The 19,782-nt window shown below is 42.2% G+C and overlaps 1 protein-coding gene across 1 annotated transcript in view; it reads left to right on the top strand.

The window, feature by feature from the left end:
• Nucleotides 1-19,782, top strand: part of DNHD1 (dynein heavy chain domain 1) — a 79,505-nt gene that overhangs the window by 22,374 nt on the left and 37,349 nt on the right. The window contains 9 exon segments of the mRNA XM_041729837.1: nt 335-548; nt 551-588; nt 697-834; nt 965-1,016; nt 9,458-9,723; nt 9,795-10,038; nt 16,559-16,716; nt 17,161-17,320; nt 17,323-17,649. Of these exon segments, the coding sequence (XP_041585771.1) occupies nt 335-548; nt 551-588; nt 697-834; nt 965-1,016; nt 9,458-9,723; nt 9,795-10,038; nt 16,559-16,716; nt 17,161-17,320; nt 17,323-17,649 (1,597 nt within the window).

Genomic DNA, 19,782 nt, shown 5'->3' with positions numbered 1-19,782 from the left:
AGCCAATCCTTCTCTTTCTCTGTGTGATTTCTGCATTGTGAACCTCTCCATTGACACACGCATAAATTTTCTATTTGAGTCCTACCCTGGGGGCTTTTGGTACACAGACCTGGCTTATCAAATTAGCAGTGTAGCCTCTCAATGTGTGTTCTCCATTTTACATCTTCTCTGGGCACTAAAAGATTTCAGGGGCTAAGCTAAAAAGCATCCCTCCATGTGTATATCTAGGTACTAGTTTTCAGGCTCTGAGACCTGAGAGTTTTACACAGGCCAGTGGGTGGCCAGTTTGTTCTCCATCCCCCTTCAGTTAGTTGTCCATTCTCTGTTCCGACAGGTTCACGAGGATACGTATCACATGCAACAGGGCCTACAGGAGCGAGTGAAAAACTGCAAGAGGATCAGGACAGACCAGTGCTCTGTATACCTTCAGAGGGTACAGTGCCAGCGGCTGGAGCAGAAGCTGAAGCAGGCAGAGTCCTGGTTTCTGCGGCTGGGACATTTGGCCCGCCTAGTAGACTACATGATTTGCCAGAGCCTTGTGTCTATCATAGAGAGGAGATAACCTCCTTTGTGGCCAAAATCCTACAAGTGAGGTGGTGGGTGGCATGTGTGGAGGTGGGCAGGCAGTCAAGGCCAGGTGGCCGGCAGCAGATACTGACATGTAGCCCCACGACCTCTCCTGACCCTTCTTTATAGGCCCCAAGGCAGAAACCCTTTCTCTCAGCCCGACTGGTCTTTGACAATTGTGGCCAGCTGTCCCATGAGCCATGTATTGAAAATATGATCCAGATTCTAACTGGGGGCCTGCAATCTGTCAAGGCCTCTGTCCTGAAGGTATTCTGGATTGGGCAGGGGGCTGGCTGTAGGAATTCCCAGTTCCTCTCTGTGTAATTAGACATTCTCAATCTGGTCTGAACCCTCACTCGTTTCCATTTCTGCCTCCTCTACATACCTTGGCATGAAGGTAATGCAGTCTACAGACCTGAAGACCCCCTGGGACTCCTTGTATTCTGAAGGTATTTAAGTAAGGAGACTTAGGCAGGGGGGTAAGAAGAGTAGAAGGAGGGGGAAGGGCATGTGCAGAGTGCCAATGGCATGGGCCATCAAGTCAAGCCTTGGGTGTAGATGGAACAGCTGCAACCTGGGTAGTACACACAGGTATTGGGGGCGGGGGTTAGAAGTGCGGGTATGTGTCTTTGCTCACTCATACATGTGCCTGTGTGTATGTGTATGCATGCAACTGAGTGGAATGAGAGGTGTATGAAAGAATGTGAGTGAGTGCATTGTCCTTCCTCTGGTTCATCCAGACTCTGTGAGGCTTTTCTCTAATGTAATGGCATTTTGTTCCCTGTTAAATTTGATTTCTAAGTTAATTTTGTACTGGGTTGAAGAACTCTGCTCATTTGATATTTGCTTTACTTCATACAACTCTTTTTCATTTCATATAGGATAATCCATTAATATTATTGAGCCATTATGGTTACCAGTTATTACTGGTTATCAGTCCTCAAACTTGTTAACCATCAGGAGGGAAATACATCTTCACATTTCCTTTATTTGGAATACTAACCCAGTTATAAACAAAATCATTACATGCATTCAGTCACATCTGACATGTAGGTGCTCCCCCCGCCCCTTGATTCAACTAGCATTTTCATTAAGATGATTAAAAGACATGAAGTCAGTTTTAGGAAATAGATGACAAGGGAGAAAAAGGTTCATTGAAAGGAGCCCATGTCTTTTACAGAATACACCAGTTGGGGCACATTATTTTCTCACATGAATCTATGTAAATTAATACAGACTACTGATATTTGTTTTACATGGTACAATGGAAAGAGAAAGGGCTCTGGAACCAAACACATTAGTTTGCTAACCTGTAAAATGGGAATAACAAAGTCACTTAACTTGCAGGATTAAAAGAGGTAAATTGTCTAGTACAGTGCTCAGCACATAGTGATACATGCAACAGATAGTAACTTCTTATTGTTACTAGTATTAAAGAATGAGACGAATGAGATATTTCACATTATTCTCTCATTTTATACTAATTTATATCTTGGTATGCTGTAGTATTTTCTTTTGATCGGCAAAATCAACAAAAACCTTAAAACTTTTATTCTAAATTCTAATGAAAGTAAAAAATGTTTACCTGCAGTGTCTTGGGTGGTGCCTTCTACTTTTAAAAGAGCACCATAACTGATGTATTTGAGGTAAAATGTCCTGATGCTTGTAATCTTATTTTCAAATGTTTTAGGGGATAAAGAGAAGGAAAAACAAAGTAATGTGGCAAAATGCCAATAATTATTGAATCAAAGTGGATGGATAAAGGGGTTTGTAATACTTTTAAACTTTTCTACATATTTGAGTTTTTTCAATATCAAAATTTGAAGGGAAAAAAAAAGATTAGCACAGAAAATCAGAGTAATGGTTCATGGAAGAACCAGACCAAAGTTCTGATTTAATGTTTTTCATAAGTTTTTTTTTTAATGAAAACGGTGTAGTATTTAAAAGCATTATCTATTAATGTATTAAAAGCAAATATCTAGCAGTTAAAACACAACTAATAGTTTTTACGAAATGTACATCTATCTGAGAGATCCTATATGAGGCAAAATTTGGCAATTGTATGGCATTGTATGGCATTGTAACCAAATTACAAAACAATTTCAATGCCTTTATATATACACAAAAATATGAGAAATCAGCCCCTTACAGTAGAAACTTACACACTGACTAGATTTTGGTCCCTAGAAGAAGACCCAATCTATTACTAACAAAACAGTTGCAGCATATTCTGCAGTCTTAGGCTGCATTCTCCAACATTTTCCAGAGAACGGTCTTAGTACTAGAACATTTTGTAACCCAAAAGAGATGATCAGTATTGTTACCTGATGGCCTTACAATCTTATCAGGAATTTTCTGCAGTTTAAAACTGGGAAATCACAATCAGATAATGATTTTTCTCATCTGGCAGGCGTCAAGTTCAGGAATTTAAAGGTCTTACATTAACTTGATCAGTGTATCTTTTTGATATTTGTGTTACATTGAGAAGGAACAAAGGATTGCCCCATAAACTCTTTTGTGTATATTTTGGTTGAGATGGTGTTGAAGTTAGCTGAGAGATATAATGCAGAGAAGGAAACTGTCATTACTATTTTTTTTTTTTTTTGCCAGGGGGGCTGCATGTGGCAGGGAGGGTGTATTGGCAGTGTGAGGTATGAAAAGTATGACCAGCAAGAGGAAGAATAGAGGTAAGCAGTATAACAGTGAGTGGATTCATAGATGAAGGAGAAGAAAGACTTTTTCTTGCCGTCCTGTGAATAAGAAATTCTCAAGAGATGAAAAGTTGTATAAATATGTCTGACAAGAAACTTTGCTACTCTAGGTAAAATGTCTGAGCAACCCATTCAAGGAAACCTACAGTAAAGGTCTATATTATTTGGTTTTTCACAGTTAGGTCAGTACTTAAAAATGCAGCTCCAGGGACGCCTGGGTGGCTCAGTTGTTTAGCGCCTGCCTTCAGCCCAGGACGTTATCCTGGAGACCCGGGATCGAGTCCTGCATTGGGCTCCCTGCATGGAGCCTGCTTCTCCCTCTGCCTGTGTCTCTGCCTCTCTCTCTCTCTCTCTTTTTTTCTCTCTCTCTCTGTTTCTCATGAATAAATAGATAAATAGATAAATAAATCTTTTAAAAATGCAGCTCCAGTTGACTTTTATGTTTCTTTGATTTAGTTGATACCAAACTTCTTATCATAAGCAAGCTTTACTTTACTCTTACGTTGGCTATGAAGTTAATTAACGATTTCTGTTTTGCTTTGTTGGGATATTAAAGTCACCAAGTTGCATTAAAAATATACCATGTTAAAAAATACATATACCAGGTTTTCTTTCCATTGCTCAGAATCACACGTAAATCGACTGTACTGCATCATATTGCTTGAGTGTTCCTGTAGGTCTTGGCGCCTTGAATCACAGTTCTTCAACCTCATCCTGTGTTTAGGAGCTCACAAACCAGAAAGTTACCAAATTCAAAGGCAGCAAAGATGTAGCAGCACCACGCTTCACTGAAATGGAAACTAGAAAGCCAGGAGCCTTGCCTCTCAAATTGCTGCCTATCCTTTTATCTCTACTTCTCTCTCTGTTGCTTCCCAGTTTCCCTAATTCACCACTAAAACTAGCTGTCTCTGTTTCCTTTGATCTTTCTGCTCCCTTATAGCTTGCTTCCAAATGACTTTCTATGGTACCAACTCCATCCTTGACTCTATGTGATCTTTTAGTTAAGTTTTCCTATATATGTGACTGACTTATTTCAAATTTTCGAGATGAGGAGTGTGATTGATTCAGCCTGTCCTCCAGAGAGAACCACATATCCATAAGCTCTGGCAAGGGGAATGGGTGATGGTACAGATTAATTGGTTTTAGCCATAGGTAAAAGCAGATCCTCTTAGAAGGTCATGTGTGGTGGAGGAGGCTCCAATCTTCAGTTATGCTTGTATTGGCTATAAACATTATGTAAGCCTAAGTGTGCAAGTTGGCTTTGGATAACATTTCTAACTCAGAACTAGCAAGCAAAAGTGGGAACTGACTGACTCCCATAACTAAGAAATACATGGATGCAGATGGATTTAGGGTTAGCTGATTTAAGGCTCAGGAAGTGTCTGTCATCAAGGCCTTATTACTCTTTCGTAGTCTTTTGACCTTGCTTGTGTATTTGAATTCTGAGTCACTGAGAATGCTTTCAGCTGGAAGTAAGAAGACCTAAGAGTAGCCTAACAACAACAACAACAACAACAACAACAAAACAATTATCTCCCATAACAAGAAGTTTCCAGATAGACGCTCCCAGGGTTCATTCAGTGGCTCAAAAATGTCATCAAGTACCAGGCTCCTTACATACTTCCCCACATCCTTTCTGGGTTTAGCTGTAGGTAAAGGCAGATTCTCTTAGAGGTATGTGTATGGTAGGGGAGGCTGAATAGAAAGGTTTTTTTCATCCCAAGGCTTATTGCCTCATACTTGTAAGACAGGCTCTGGCTCCAAGCATCCAATTCTTAAGCAAGATCAAGGAAAATGGGAGGAACATTGGAGGGAGCGCTCTCCTTGCCTGACTCTTACATTTTATCAGGAAAGGAAATCTTCCAGAAACTCTCCCAGCAGACTCACTTTTACATCTCACTGTAAAAATCTAGGTCATGTGGCTACCTCCAGAAGCAAGAAGGGCTTGGAAATCAAATGGCAAACATTTCTAGTTTCTCACAGAAGATGGGCTCTACCACTGAGAAGAAGGGAGATGGGAATAGCTATTGAGTAGTCAGCAATACGCCTTCCCTGGTGCCTTCTTCCATTCTCAAAACCTGGCAAGCAAGAGAATTACCAGCATTCTTTACAGCATCATTTCACACTATATTCTTTCCCTTCTAAAAATTTATATTTAAAAAAACCTTACTTAATTATAGTTCTACAAATGACAATATATTTAAGCTAACCAGCAGTCTTTATGTTGATCAGTCTCTCAGCAATTTTGTCTGAAGCTCATTCTCTATTTAGATTCTTTAGGAAGGGCTTGTGGGAGCAAAATTTTATTTCCCTTTTTTCCTGGGTGACTGAAACATTTTTTTCTTTTTTTCTTAAATTCAGTAATTTCAGTAGACTATGTCTTGTTATTGAACACTGTGAGCAGTATTCTCAAGTATGCTGTCTCAAAATGTAGCTTTTGTTTTTGTCTTTTAAAGATTGTTTGAGAGAGAGAGAGCTTGCACATGAGTAGGGGGAGGGACAGGGGGAGAGAATCTCAAGCAGGCTCCCTGCTGAGCTCAGAGCCAAATGCAGGGCTCCATCCCAGGACTCCGAGATCATGACCTGAGCTGAAATCAAGAGTCAGCTGCTTAACCGACTGTGCTACCCAGGAACTCCTCAAAATGTAGTTTTATGTCTTTTATTGCAGGAAAGTTTTCTTTAATTGAAGTTTTTTAGTATTGATCTCTTCCCTTGTCTTGGATTTTTCTTCAGGGATTCCTGATATATGTATACATCCTTACCATCTATACCAAATATTCATCCCTTTATCTTGAAAGTTAAAAAAAAAATGCCTTTTTCTTTTTTATTTTATAGTTTTACTTTTTTGCCTTTTATTTCTATTAAGGTATTAGCTGTTAAATTTATTTGCTCTTAAATTCCTTTTTAGTTACGTTTCATTCTGAAATGATTTTTTTCTTTTCTAATTCCTTCCTGAATTCTATCAAAAGATTTCTGAATTTTTCTAATTTTTCTAATGTGTTCTACTTTCATGACTTCCATAATTTTTCTAGTGTCTTTTACCTTGTTTTGCAGTGGGCTTGTTTTGATCTTGTTTCTTGACATGATCTCATTGTCCCTAACAGTGTTATTCTGTCCTTATTCTTTTTCCTTATAAGGATTTCCTATGGGTTTGATGTTGGTACTTTTCTGTTTCTCACCTTTGGAAAACACATGAGCTTTTCTAAACTTTTCTAAAATAAAAAATTTGAACTTTTTAAAATTTTTCTACAGTTTTAGGAGGAGGTGAATTTCAAAATGACTTTTTAACCTCTCAGTTACCTTTACAATTTTTTTAAAGATTTATTTGTTTATTCATGAGAGACAGAGAGAGAGAGAGAGAGAGAGAGAGGCAGAGACACAGGCAGAGGGAGAAGCAGGCTCCATGCAGGGAGCCTGACATGGGACTCAATCCCAGGAGTCCAGGATCACGCCCTGGGCTGAAGGCGGTGCTAAACCACTGAACCATCTGGGCTGCCCCTCCTTTTTAATTGTTTTTCGGTAGTGTTCAAAAACTAGTGGTCAGCTTTCTTTCTTTTTAAAGATTTTATTTATTTATTTATTTATTTATTTATTTACTTACTTACTTACTTACTTACTTACTTACTTACTTATTTGAGGGAGAAAGAGAGAGAGAGCAGCAGAGGGAGAGGGAGATGCAGACTCCCCTCTAAGCAGGAAGCCCGATGCAGGGACTTGATCCCAGGACCCTGAGATCATGACCCAAGCCAAAGGCAGACACTTTACTGACTAAGCCACCCAGGCACCCAGTGGCCAGCTTTCAGATTTCCTGGTTCCTGTTTTGCTCTCCTACTTTTGTCTGGACTCTTCTTTTTCTCTCTTGCTTCCATTCTGCTCAGTTGTAATTTCACCCCCAGCAGTTTTTTCTTAGTGTCAAGCTCTGTCCCAGAAGGGAGCCCTGGCCAGTTGGTTTCAGGAGTTTCGGGCATAGACTGCTTCAGCTCCTATAGACTTTACATCACCAGCTCTTGGAGTGGACACATTCCCTCCACTCTTACCTTCTGTTCTTAGACTGGCCTTCTGCCTTCCAGGAGATGCCCATGGAGTATTCCAATACAAACTGTTTTCCTAGTCTTAGTTCTGTCAGTTGTCTCATTGCTCCCCTCTGCTTCCTTCCCTACAAACAGCGATGCCATGTAAGTCTTGAGTGTGTAGGTGCTTTGTCCCCACTTACTTTTGTTTTGGGATTTGTAAAGATCTCCTGCTTCCATTTTCACTAAAATGTTGTTGGGTCTGGAATTTTGTTGTCTAATTGTCACTTTTATGTCGTTTTACATAGGAACTTGGGAAAGATTTCAAAACAACACTGTCACTTCCACCATTTCTCCAGAATCTCTTTTTTAAAAAATTTCTTTTATTAGAGTTCAATTTGCTAACATATAGCATAACACCCAGTGCTCATCCCATCAAGTGCCCCCCTCAGTGCCCGTCACCCAGTCACCCCAACCACCCCACACCTACCTTTCCACCACCCCTTGTTCGTTTCCCAGTGTTAGGAGTCTCTCGTGTTTCCAGAATCTCTTCTGGCATTATTTTTAAAATTTTATTTTTTATCTTTTTTTTAAGATTTTATTTATTTATTCATGAGACCTCTGTCAAACGAAGAGAGAGAGAGAGGCAGAGACAAAGGCAGAGGGAGAAGCAGGCTCCATGCAGGGAGCCCGACTCAGGACTCGATTCAGGGTCTCCAGGATCAGGCCCTGGGCTGAAGGCAGACGCTCAACCGCTGCGCCACCCAGGTGCCCCTCTGGCATTATTTTTAAAGGATCATTCTTGATGTTATGTAGGGCAGAGACTATAAAGCTTTGGAGGCAAGAGCCCAAAGCAGGGAGACAAGTCAGAAGCATATTGCAGCAATGCAGCGAGATCTGCTGATAGCTTGGAGTAGAGCAAGGGGGTAGGTGATGGTGGAGGTGATGAGAGTTGGTTGGATTCTGGAGATGTTTTGAATATAGACTCAATGGATTTTGTGTTGTGTGTGGGGGGGGTAAGAGTCAAAGATAACTCAAGTTTTTGACTGGAACAACTGGAAAGATTCAGTTTGCATTTGCTGAAGTTGGAAGACTGTAGGAGGAGCAGTTTGGGGTAAGGGAGAAATCAAAGCTCTTTTTGAGGTGCATGTTAGACATCCAAGTAGAGATATGGAATAGGCAGTTGTTTAAATGAGATTGGAATTCAGGGAGAGATGCGAACCAAATATAAATTTGAGAGCAAATAGATGGTATTTAAAAACATGAAACTGGATGAGTTCTACTAGAAAGTAAATACAGATGGAGAAGAGATGAGATCCGAGGACTGAGCCTTGGTGGGGGAGCACTTTATTTTTAGGTGTTGGTACTGTGCATCTAATTTCTGAACATTTCGATGCTTTTCCCCCATTTTGCACAAAGTTTTAACACATATAGTGAAATTGGCAATTAACCAGTTTCTAAGAAGTTAAAGGGGAAGCCAGCCTCAAAGATATTCCTTGAGGCAGGTACTGAGGACTGCCATGCGCACCATCTTTGTTATCTCCTCTGTTCTGCAGAGGCTAGAGTTCTATGAACTACATTTCCCAGACCTCCTTGCAGCTAAGTGTTGTTTGTGATTTAGATCTGAATGAGACTTCAATTCAGAACTAAGGTAAGAATGGGAAAGAGACAGCATATATGCCAACCATTCTGCTGGAGGAGATCATAACAGAGGTAGTATGCTTTTGTAGCTGGTAGTGTGGCAGTGACATCCCAATTGCCAGGCAGCACAGAGCCATAGATGCTCAGCCTAGAGTATTTTTGTTTTTCAGTTCTTCCAACTATTTGCAAACCATTTAATATTCTATAATAATTCCCTTACTGCTTATACTAACTAAAGTAAATTCTGTTTTCTGAACTTGAACCCTAAATAATAAATTCCCTCAGTGGGTCTGTGTTTGTGATATAGATGTATGTGTAAACTCAGGAGCAAGGAGTGTGTGTGCATGTGTGTGTGTGTGTGTGTGTGTGTGTTTATATGTGTGTGTGTAATGTATACGCTCACATAGAGAGAGAGGTTGTGTGGAGGCCCTGCGGAGTACTCATGGACGATTATGGCATGTGCCCCACTAGAAAAAGAAGAGGAAGAGGAAGAGGAAGAGGAAGAAGAAGAAGAAGAAGAAGAAGAAGAAGAAGAAGAAGAAGAAGATTTGAACACAGAATTCGTGATGCCCAAACTTCAGGGCCAGCCCAGCGAGGCTGTGCACATCTTCTGTGGCCCAAATACAGGATTGGTGTGGCCCTGGAAGTCTCACACAGTTACTCAACCCTTGGAAGTCCGTGGGTACCAGCTGGGGGGCCAGTTCTTGCCCTTCAACTTTAAGCAGCTGCAAGAGGACCTGGACAACAGTCCCCGAATCCAGCAGGCACTGACTATGCAACAGACCTTGCTGGAGGTGAGAACAGAGGTTTAAGGAGGGCAGTGATAGGCACCCACCTCTGCCCTAAGCACCTTGTCTGTGCCTAGGGCATGCTGCGGGAGGTGAAGGAATTCTGCAGGGAACATCACTGGATGACAGGCATTCATGAGTTCCTGCAAGCCTGGGGGCCTCAGAAGCTGGAGTCCATGAGAGGTTGTCCTATCAAGAACTACGTAATGCTGGTGAGCTGCCTGAACGTTTGGCAGACCCGTGTCTCCAATATACCTAACAAGTTAGTCACAAAAGGCAGATTGATGCTGCTGAGCTGCCATCATGTACAGTTAGAGATGGGTGAGTGCTTTTTATCTTCTTTCCTTCCACCTTCCTTATCTTATCCACGTGGCCCTCCTTGGGCTTGGAATGTCCTCCAAGGACTTTTGGTGAAGGCCCCTCATTGGACCTATAGAACCTCCAAAAAGCCAGGTCTCAGGCCCTTCCCTTTGCAATTAAAGGTATGATTATTACAGAAGATAGGTTCTGCTCATTCCCCATACTTTCTGGAGTTACATTTCTGTCACCTGACACCTTCTATTTTTTTTGGCATGGAAGTAGTTCAAACCAAATATGACTAAGAAAAATCTTAACCTACTCCTTAGGCTAGTGTGCTCAGTTTCTTTGCAGATATTCTTGGGAATCGAGAGTGCCCCTCTCCACATGGAGCAGTCAGAGTTGACACTATAATATGCACGTATAAAAAGTTATTCTCTTTAACTGTTATTGTCCTACTCTGTAGTCCCAACTTCTGCAGATGATGGAAGAATGTATTCCAATTGAAAGTGAATTCAGGCTATTTCGGGTATTTGGTCAATTCAAAATTCATTCTACAGATCTAGGTTGTTTTTATTCTCAAGTGCGCTCTGCTCCTCTTCCCCTGCAAGGTGGCATCTGGCATTGGAGAGAGCTGCTGGACTGTAGGCTCTTCTTTACTGGCTTCTGTCAACCGTCGCTGAGATGTAGTACATCTTGCCTGGTCTCTGACCTCCTTTTAACATTGCTGCTCTGGTGCGGCTGTGGCCTAAGCTGGTGTAACTATGTGTGTTCTCTTGGCTAGTAGGAGCCCAGAGTGTCTGCTTTGGTGACTTTGCCCTGCATTGGCTCCTGATGGCTTTGCAGATCCTTGTGATTTTAGTGAACCCTTCACCTAGTCTTCATCTTAGGCTGGCCGGCCCCATAGCTTCTGCTTCAGGAATCTACATAGAAACCCATCACTACTCTACATAGGAACTCATCAGGCTCACTGGTTATTAACTCTCCTTGTCTTCTGTATCCCCTCCCATTTGGGAATTGTGGAGGACTTGGGAGCAGCAGTGTATTTGGTCCTCTTTTTGCCACAATGCATTAACACACAGACACTCTGAAAAGTGGTATCTTCCCAAACTGCCACATGGAAAGTGGAGCTCAAGCCCACTGTGCCATCTGTTTCCTCTTCAACCCATCTCAGTTTCCCTCTTGTCTCTATGTACCCATGCTAGGCTAGGGCCCAGTTGTTGGTCTCCCTGGGTTTCTGAGAAATCTGGTTTAAGACCTAGTTTCATTCCTTTGTTTTTTTCCTTCCTTCCCAAAGGAAGGCTGTCTCAGGCTACTAGTAAAGTGTCTCTGCCTAGAAGCTGGCCTTAGAAAGTCTCACAGTAGGGTAGATTGGGAGGCCATTGATTTGTTCTTCTAGAAAACATTGATTTGTTTTCTCACCTAGCTCACAATGACCAATAGTGTTGGCTTCCTGCAAAGAGTAGATGCTATCAAACCCATGGCCCATGCTTACTTTCCTTATGAAGGTGGGTGGCCTTGGGTGGCCCCGAAAGAGCTTGCTTGAAAATGCTTGCCTGCCTTGCCCTCCTTGTCTTTGCTCTTCAGCAGATGAAAGTACATGCCTAATTATACATCGTTTGGGCCGAAGAAATTCCCCATACTTCCCTCCACCCCACCTAAATGTACAGGGGGTTCGGGCTGGCATGGCAGGAATAGAGAGGGCCTATGACTGGCCTACTTGGCTTCTGACCCTGTTTTGGGCAGGCTTTGCTCCAATGTTATTTAGGAAGTCTCTGTTCTTTCTAGTTTGTTAGATTCTTGGTCCTTAAGTCCAAGATCAACTGGCCTCTTCAAGAAGAACAGATGGAGAGAGAGCAACATGGGGTTCAGAATCCTGGGTCTGCTTTTCACTGGTTTATGTGACCTCAGATCACTGAGCTTCCGTTCATTTGTTTGTAACATGGACATAATAATGTCGTCACTCACAGGATTATGACAAGGAAGAGTAAATGAGGTGTTATTTGCAATGTTTCTAGCATTGAAACAGGCATGCAGTAGGTACTTAATTTTTTCACTTAACCTTATTCCCCTCTGCCAACCTCAACCTTCTTGTGATCTAATCTTGTCTGCTTATCCTCCAACGCTGTTCCTCTTCTGCCTGGACTTCCTTAACTGTGAATGACATAATTATTCACTTTTGTGAGTTAGTGTTCATCCTTTAGTCTTCCCTCTTCCTTACTCCACCACATCTCACCTGTCACCAAATTCCTTCCTTCCTTCTGCTTCCTAAATACCACTCAAATCTGCTTTTCCATCCATCTCCAATTTCTGCCCCTCAGCAGCCCTGGTATTTTCGATCTATTGCGGTCTTATACCATACGATGTCGCTGTTGAGCTCCTCTCTGCCGTCACCTGCCCTGACACTGCTCTTGATAGCAATAGCCTAGCTACCGTGATAGGCCACAGGGCTAGTTTGGAAAGGGATAAGTTCTCTTCCTTGTGTTCTACTCAACCTCAGGTGCCCCTCTAGGGGCTCCCTCTCTCTCGGTTTCCTCAGTCTCTAGAGGGGCTCCCTCTCTCTCGGTTTCCTCAGTCTCTAGAGGGGCTCCCTCTCTCTCGGTTTTCTCAGTCTCAGCTCTTGGTATTGAGTCCCATTGGTTATTTCCTTCAAGGCTCCAGAAGGGTCATGCCCAGTGTATTTCCATGATCCGTGGAACCAGGCTGTCTGAGTTTGAATCTTTGCTCTGCCACTGTGTGATTTTTTTTTAAAGATTTTATTTATTTATTTGAGAGAGACAGAGACAGAGCATGAGCAGAGGAGAGGAGAGGAGACAGAGGGAGAAGGAGAAGCAGACACTCCAGCAATTGGGGAGCCCAGTGTGGGGCTCGATCCCAGGACTTTGAGATCATGACCTGAGCCAAAGGCAGATGCTTAACCTACTGAGCCACCCAGGAGCCCCACTTTTTTAAGCTATTATTTAAATCCCAGTTAGTTAACATACAGTGTACTATTAGTTTCAGGTATACAATATAGTGATTCATCACTTACGTACATTACCTGGTGCTCATCACTACAACTGTGCTCTTTCATCCCATACCCCCACCCCCCACCCACCTCCCTCTGGTAACCATCAGTTTGCTCTCTATATAGTTAAGAGCCTGTTTCTTGGTTTGCCTCTCTCTGTCTTTTCTCCCCTTTGCTCAGTTGTTTTGTTTCTTAAATTCTACATATGAGTGAAAGCATATAGTATTTGTCTGTCTCTGTCTGAGTTATTTTGCTTAGCATAATACTCTCTAGCTCCATCAGTTTTGCAAATGACAAGGTTTAATTCTTTTTATGGCGGAATAATATTCCATTGTGTATATATACCACAGCTTCTCTGTCCATTCATCAGTCAGTGGATACTTGGGTTGCTTCCATAATTTGGCTATTGTAGATAATTCTGCTATAAACATTTGGGTGCATGTATCCCTTTGAATTAGTATTTTTTGTATTCTGTGGGTAAATACCTAGTAGGGCAGTTGCTGGATCATAGGGTAGTTCTATTTTTAACTTTTTGAGAAACTCCATATTGTTTTCCAGAGGCTGTACAGTCTGTATTCCCACCAACGATGCAAGAGGTTCCTCTTTTTCCACATCCTTGCCAAGACTTGTTTCTTTTTTTAAAAAAATATTTTATTTATTTATTCATGAGAAACACAGAGAGAGAGAGTCAGAGACATAGGCAGAGGGAGAAGCAGGCTCCCCTCAGAGAGCCCGATGTGGGACTCAATCTCAGGACCCCAGGATCACAATCTAAGCTAAAGGCAGATGCTCAACCACTTGAGCCATTCGGGTGTCCCAAGACTTGTTGTTTTTAATGTTATTAATTTTAACCATTCTGACATGTGTGAGGTGATAAGTTATTATAGTTTCGCTGATGATGAGTGATATTGAGCATCTTTTCATGTGCCTGTTGGCTATCTATATGTCTGATTTGGAAAAGTATTCCTGTCATCTGCCCATTTCCTTTTTTTTTTAAGATTTTATTTATTTATTCATGAGAGACAGAGAGAGAAAGAGGCAGAGACACCGGCAGAGGGTGAAGCAGGCTTTATGCAGGAAGCCCGATGCGGGACTCGATCCCGGGACCCCGGGGTCACGCCCTGGGCCAAAGGCAGGTGCCAAACTGCTGAGCCACCCAGGGATCCCCATCTGAACTTTTTTTTTTAAGAGTTTTATTTATTTATTCATGAGAGAGACACACACAGAGAAAGAGAGAGAGAGAGGCAGAGACACAGGCCCCATCTGTCCATTTCTTAATTGTATTATTCATTTTTGGAGTGTTGAGTTTTATAAGCTCTTTATATACTTCCGATACTAATCCTTTATCAGATATATCACATGCAGATATCTTCTCCCATTCTGTAGGTTACCTTTTAGTTTTGCTTATTGTATCCTTTACTGTGCAAAAGCTTTTTATTTTGATGAAGTCCCAATAGTTCATTTTTGCTTTTGTTTCTCTTGCCTCAGGAGACATTTTTAGAAAGAAGTTGCTATGGCCAATGTCAAAGAGGTTACTGCCTGAGTTCTCTTCTAGGATTTTTATGGTTTCAATTCTCACATTTAGGTCTTTAACCCATTTTGAATCTATTTGTGGGTATGGTATAAAAAAGTAGCCCAGTTTCATTCTTTTGCATGTGGCTGTCTAGTTTTCCCAATACTATTTGTTGAAGAAACATGTAGAATGAATTTAAAAGTTTTCCTTCCTTTTCTATTTCTTGGAATAGTTTGAGAAGAATATGTATATTTTTAAAAGATTTTATTTATTTATTCATGAGAGGCACAGAGAGAGAGAGAGGCAGAGACATAGACAAAGAGAGAAGCAGGGAACCTGATGTGGGACTCGATCCCGGGCCTCCAGGATCACACAACAGGCTGAAGGCAGGCACTAAACCACTGAGCCATCCAGGGATCCCCAAGAAGAATAGGTATTGACTCTTCTTTAAATGCTTGGTAGAATTTGCCTGTGAAGCCAACTGGTCCTGGACTTTTGTTGCCACTATTTGATATTGATAATATTGTTGAAACTCTATGAGGCTCAGTTTGCTTATCTATAAAAAACATGGACAAAAATATTATCTACCTCGAAGGGTTTTTGTGAGAAAAGTTCTGTAACTCTGTATTAAAAGGGTTAATACAGGCAAAGTAGTTGACATTCTTTTTTTTTTTTTTTTTTTTTAGTAGTTGACATTCTATATGGAATGCAGTAAGCAAACATACTATACTGTATTTCATGCTATACTCCATATCATACTACTTTTTTTTTTTTTTTGTAAGTAAGCTTTATGCTGGATGCAGGGCTTGAACTCATGATCCTGAGATCAAGACCTGAGACCTGAGCTGAGATCAAGAATTGGACACTTAACTGATTGGGTCAAGCAGGCACCCCTGCATATCATATTTCTATATTGTATTTTGCTGTTCTTTGCATATTTTAACATCTCTGAACTTAAAAGGTGTTTTATAATTGATGGCATGCTAGAGTTTAGGTGGCATCGCTTTTTTCTTTTGGTGTGGTGCTTCTTTTTTTAAAAAATTTTTTTTAAGATTTTATTTTTATTTTATTTACTCATGAGAGATACAGAGCGAGAGAAAGAGAGGCAGAGACACAGGCAGAGAGAGAAGTAGGCTCCATGCAGGGAGCTTGACGTGGGACTTGATCCTGGGTCTCCAGGATCACGCCCTGGGTTGCAGGCGGCGCTAAAGCGCTGCGCCACTGGGGCTGCCCAGGTGTGATGCTTCTTATAATCAATAATATCTTAGTGGTGTCAGTGATTTGGTATTATTCCTGCTCTTAGAAACAGTGGAGATGTTCATATCACCAAAGGCAGCCTCCAAGATAACCTTCTAGCCCCATATGCACCTGACAGCTTCTTTCTGTTAACCCTTAAAAACAAAAAAAGCAGATTACACATTGTCCTTGGTACCTCTTCTCCCAGAGTAGAGCCACTAAGACTCCCCAAACAGAAAACTTTGATCCCAATAGGGCATTCTGCCATTCATGAACATGTCATTCCCATGCCTTTGCAAGGTGTGCTATTTCATCTGCTTGATGTGCCTTTGCTCTTTGGAGCATTACCTACTTGACACACTCAACTCCATTGTTTCCTCCCAGAGGAAGCCTTTCCCAGCCTCCTCAGGCCTCCTCTCCTTTCACTATGTCAGGCTGAGGGCTCCTGAGACCTCACAGAGCCTTTATCACACTGGTTTGTGATTGTTCATTTGTCTGTCTCTGCCACCATACTGTCAACTTCTGAGGGTGGGAACACTTCCTGTCTCACCCACTCACCCTGATCTCCTGGTGCCCAGCACAGCCTGGTGTGGAGAGCTGTGGACAGCACCAGTGAATAGCAGCCTTGACCAGACACTAGGCAGGGGTCTGTAAGTGCTCACTGAGTGAGGGAATGAGTTCATGGTCTGATTTCCCTTTCCCCCTTCCCCACTCTGGACCCACAGCATTTCCCCAGCACCCCTTCCCTTTCAATAAACCCCAAAGACCTAACTCTCTCTTTTCTTCAGAATCCAAGCTGGATAGCATCAGGAAGGACATTCTTACACATGTGCAGAATGAGTGCTGGACCCGCAGTCAGCAACTAATAACAGAGCTCAGGGATTTCACAGAGGTCTTCCAGGGCATCAATTCAGACATTCATGCCATTGCACGGTGCTCCCAAAAGGTAGGCTCCTCGCATCTTCCTTTTCCATCTTGATCACCTGCTCAGCACACTTTCTTCAGGTCTCTGGTGAGCTCCCAGTGGGCCCCGATGCTCATGTATGTGATCTGCCCTTACTAACCCTCACCCTATTCTCATGGCCGTCAGTTTCCTCAAGTCAGGCAGAGGCCCTGGCATAATGAGAGACGTGGTTCTGCTCTCTGTGATGGTCAGCAAGGGATCTATTGTCCTGTCAACAGAGTAATGATTTGGTTGGGAAGAGCTATGCTGTCTTCACAGAGACCTGGGTCAGATGGGATCTGATCCCATTGTGCCCCCTGATCCCAGTTGGGTAAAAGGAGGCTGCTAGGGTCTGGAGCCTCTAGAAGGCAGGAGTGCCCTCAGGGATAAGCCCAAACTGGTGTGCAGGGTTGTGGGGGTCCTGGTCTCATGCTGTAACCCCTGCAGTTAAATGAAGCCAACGAGCAGTACAACATGCTGGAGGAGCGAATGGAATACATACGGTCACTCCACGAAGTCATCCGCAACCACTTTAGCCTCTTTAGTGATGAGAATGAGGCCCTGGACATCTCGGTGAGAAGGCAATTCCTGAAGTCACCCATGCCTCCCACCCTCCTCCCCGATGCCCACTTCTTGACTGCACTCTGCTTGCCCCACAGCTCCTGGATGTGTGGGAGGCATTTCAATTCGAGAAAAGCCAGGCCTCAGAGTTTCTACTCAGCAAGCGATATGCTATCGTGCCCAAGCTGCAGCAGCTGATAGCAGCAGCATTGGTGGAGCTGGAAGGCCTGATTGACAAGGCCCTATCTGGCCCCTTCATGGACCCAACACAAGAGCAGAGGAGCACTGAGCGCCAGCTCATCTCCCTGGAGCGTCAGTTCCAGAACACAGCCAGCCACCTCAGTGAGCTGCACCATGCCTATGCCACCTTCACTGGTACTGAGGATCCCTGCCCTGCCCCCACCACTCTGTGATAGACCCTCCAACTGAGATAAGGGTCCTGTGTCCTGAGAGTCCCTAGGAAAGTCTTGGGAATCACATAGCTTCATTTTATTTAGTCTCACTTATAAATGAAAGTTGCAGGACAAAATCTTCATACATTGGCTTTGTCGAGGGTTGTACTTAGGGCAGGGGATCAGGGGGCTTACAGTCTGGTAGGGGAGGCAAATAAGTGAACATTCCATTAGAATGTGATGGGGTTAGAGGGCTAGAAGTCTGTGCAAGAGAAATGTAAAGGTGCCCTCATTGTAGTTCTTAGCCTATTCAGCCCAGTTCTGTACTAGCGGGCAGGGCCTAGAAAAAAGGGTCTTAATAAGCCATAGCCACTGTTTCCAGCCAATGTGGTATAGAGGGGCAGCTGCTGAGATTCTTGCCCATAGGAAGAGACCAGGACAGAACTATCGGTCTTAGCCCTCTGCACAATGATTCCCTAGACTAGTTCCCTTCTGCACATAAAGAACTTCGTGGGCTTGAGTTTCTTTTCGTAGGTGCAGTCACTTTGATCAGTTACTTTTATCCCCTGGAAGGTCACATTGCTTCTGAGTTGCCTCTTGGCCAACTACCAACTATTATCAACTCTGCCTGTGGGCATCCCCAGCCCCAGGGCCATTAGGCCAAATGTAAAGTAGAGGACACCCTGAACCATCCTCAAGCAAAGGGCATTTTCTTTGGCCAAGTATGGAGAGTATCCCCTGGTCCCATACTCTAATTGACATAGACCCCAGACCTTGAACTTTCCTCTAGGGACTGGGGATGTTGGTGAAAAAGCAGAGTGGGGGCTCAGGCCTTGTGATGTCAGGCCCAGGAAACCCCACAGGACTGCTGTTAGTTCCTTCTTCCATCCCTGGCTCTTCACCACCAAACTCTCAGTTTTTGTTAAAAGAATCCAGGATCTTAGAGCTAGGTTATTAATACTACTCATTATTTTCCATTATGTATGTTTTATTTTACTCAAACTTTTGACCTTTGCTTAGTTTAATAACAAAGCTAACAACTATTTTGACCTCTAAGGTTTACTGGCTTTATTTACCCACTACCATTTTTGTTTTAATTGAAGTATAGTTGACAACCAATGTTACAGTAGTTTCAGGGATACAATATAATGATTTGAGAAGTGATTCTGTACATTATGCTGTGATGACCACAAGTGTAGCTACCATCTGTCACCATACAATTCTATTACAGTACCATTGTTTATACCCCTATGCTGTCCCTTTCATCCCCGTGACTTCTTCATTCCATAACTAGAGCTGAATCTTCCACTCTCCGTCACCCATTTTGCCCAGCCCCTTACCCCCTCCCTTCTGGCAACTCTCAGTTTGTTCTCTATATTTATGGGTCTGTTTCTGCTTTTTGTTTGATTATTCATTGGTTTTGGTTTTTTAGATTCCATATATAAGTGAAATATGGTATTTGTCTTTATCTGACTTATTTCACTTAGCGTAATACCCTCTAAGTCCATCCATGTTATCACATTACTATTTTTAGAAATATCACATCTTTTCATTATTTTAATTCTTAAGTGGCTATAATATTTCTTTTGAGTATTTTTTCTAAGAAGGAAGTTTGAGGTGTTAAAATTTTTAAGCTCTTTATGCCTAGAATGACTTTATAAGGTCCTTATATCACAGCTTGGCTAAATATTGCATTCTGGAGTCACAAAATTTTTTCTCCAACCTGCATCATTGCCTTCTGATAGTTGGCAATATGGGTAAATATGATACCAATCTAATTTTTTTCCTGGCTAGGTAATCTGTTCATCAGTTATTTGATAATGGTTCTTATTATATTTTCTCTGGTTTCCTTCCAGAATTCATACTTATATGTTGGATTTTCTGGAACTCTTCTCCATTTCTTTAATCTTCATCATTATTCATTCCTTTATTCTGAATTCTGGAGAAAAATCATGAGCTGATCTTATAAACTTCTACTCTCTGTAATTTCCATTGCATTTAAAAATGTACACATGTATGTATTTAAGATTTTATTTATTTATTCATGAAAGACACAGAGACAGAGGCAGAGACATAGGCAGAGAGAGAAGCAGGCTTCCTATGGGAGCCTGATGTG

The sequence above is a fragment of the Vulpes lagopus genome, chromosome 15 (genome assembly GCF_018345385.1).
Source record: "Vulpes lagopus strain Blue_001 chromosome 15, ASM1834538v1, whole genome shotgun sequence".
Lineage (NCBI taxonomy): Eukaryota > Metazoa > Chordata > Mammalia > Carnivora > Canidae > Vulpes > Vulpes lagopus.
Note: the sequence above shows the minus strand (reverse complement) of the source record. Positions and strands in the feature narration are given on the sequence as shown.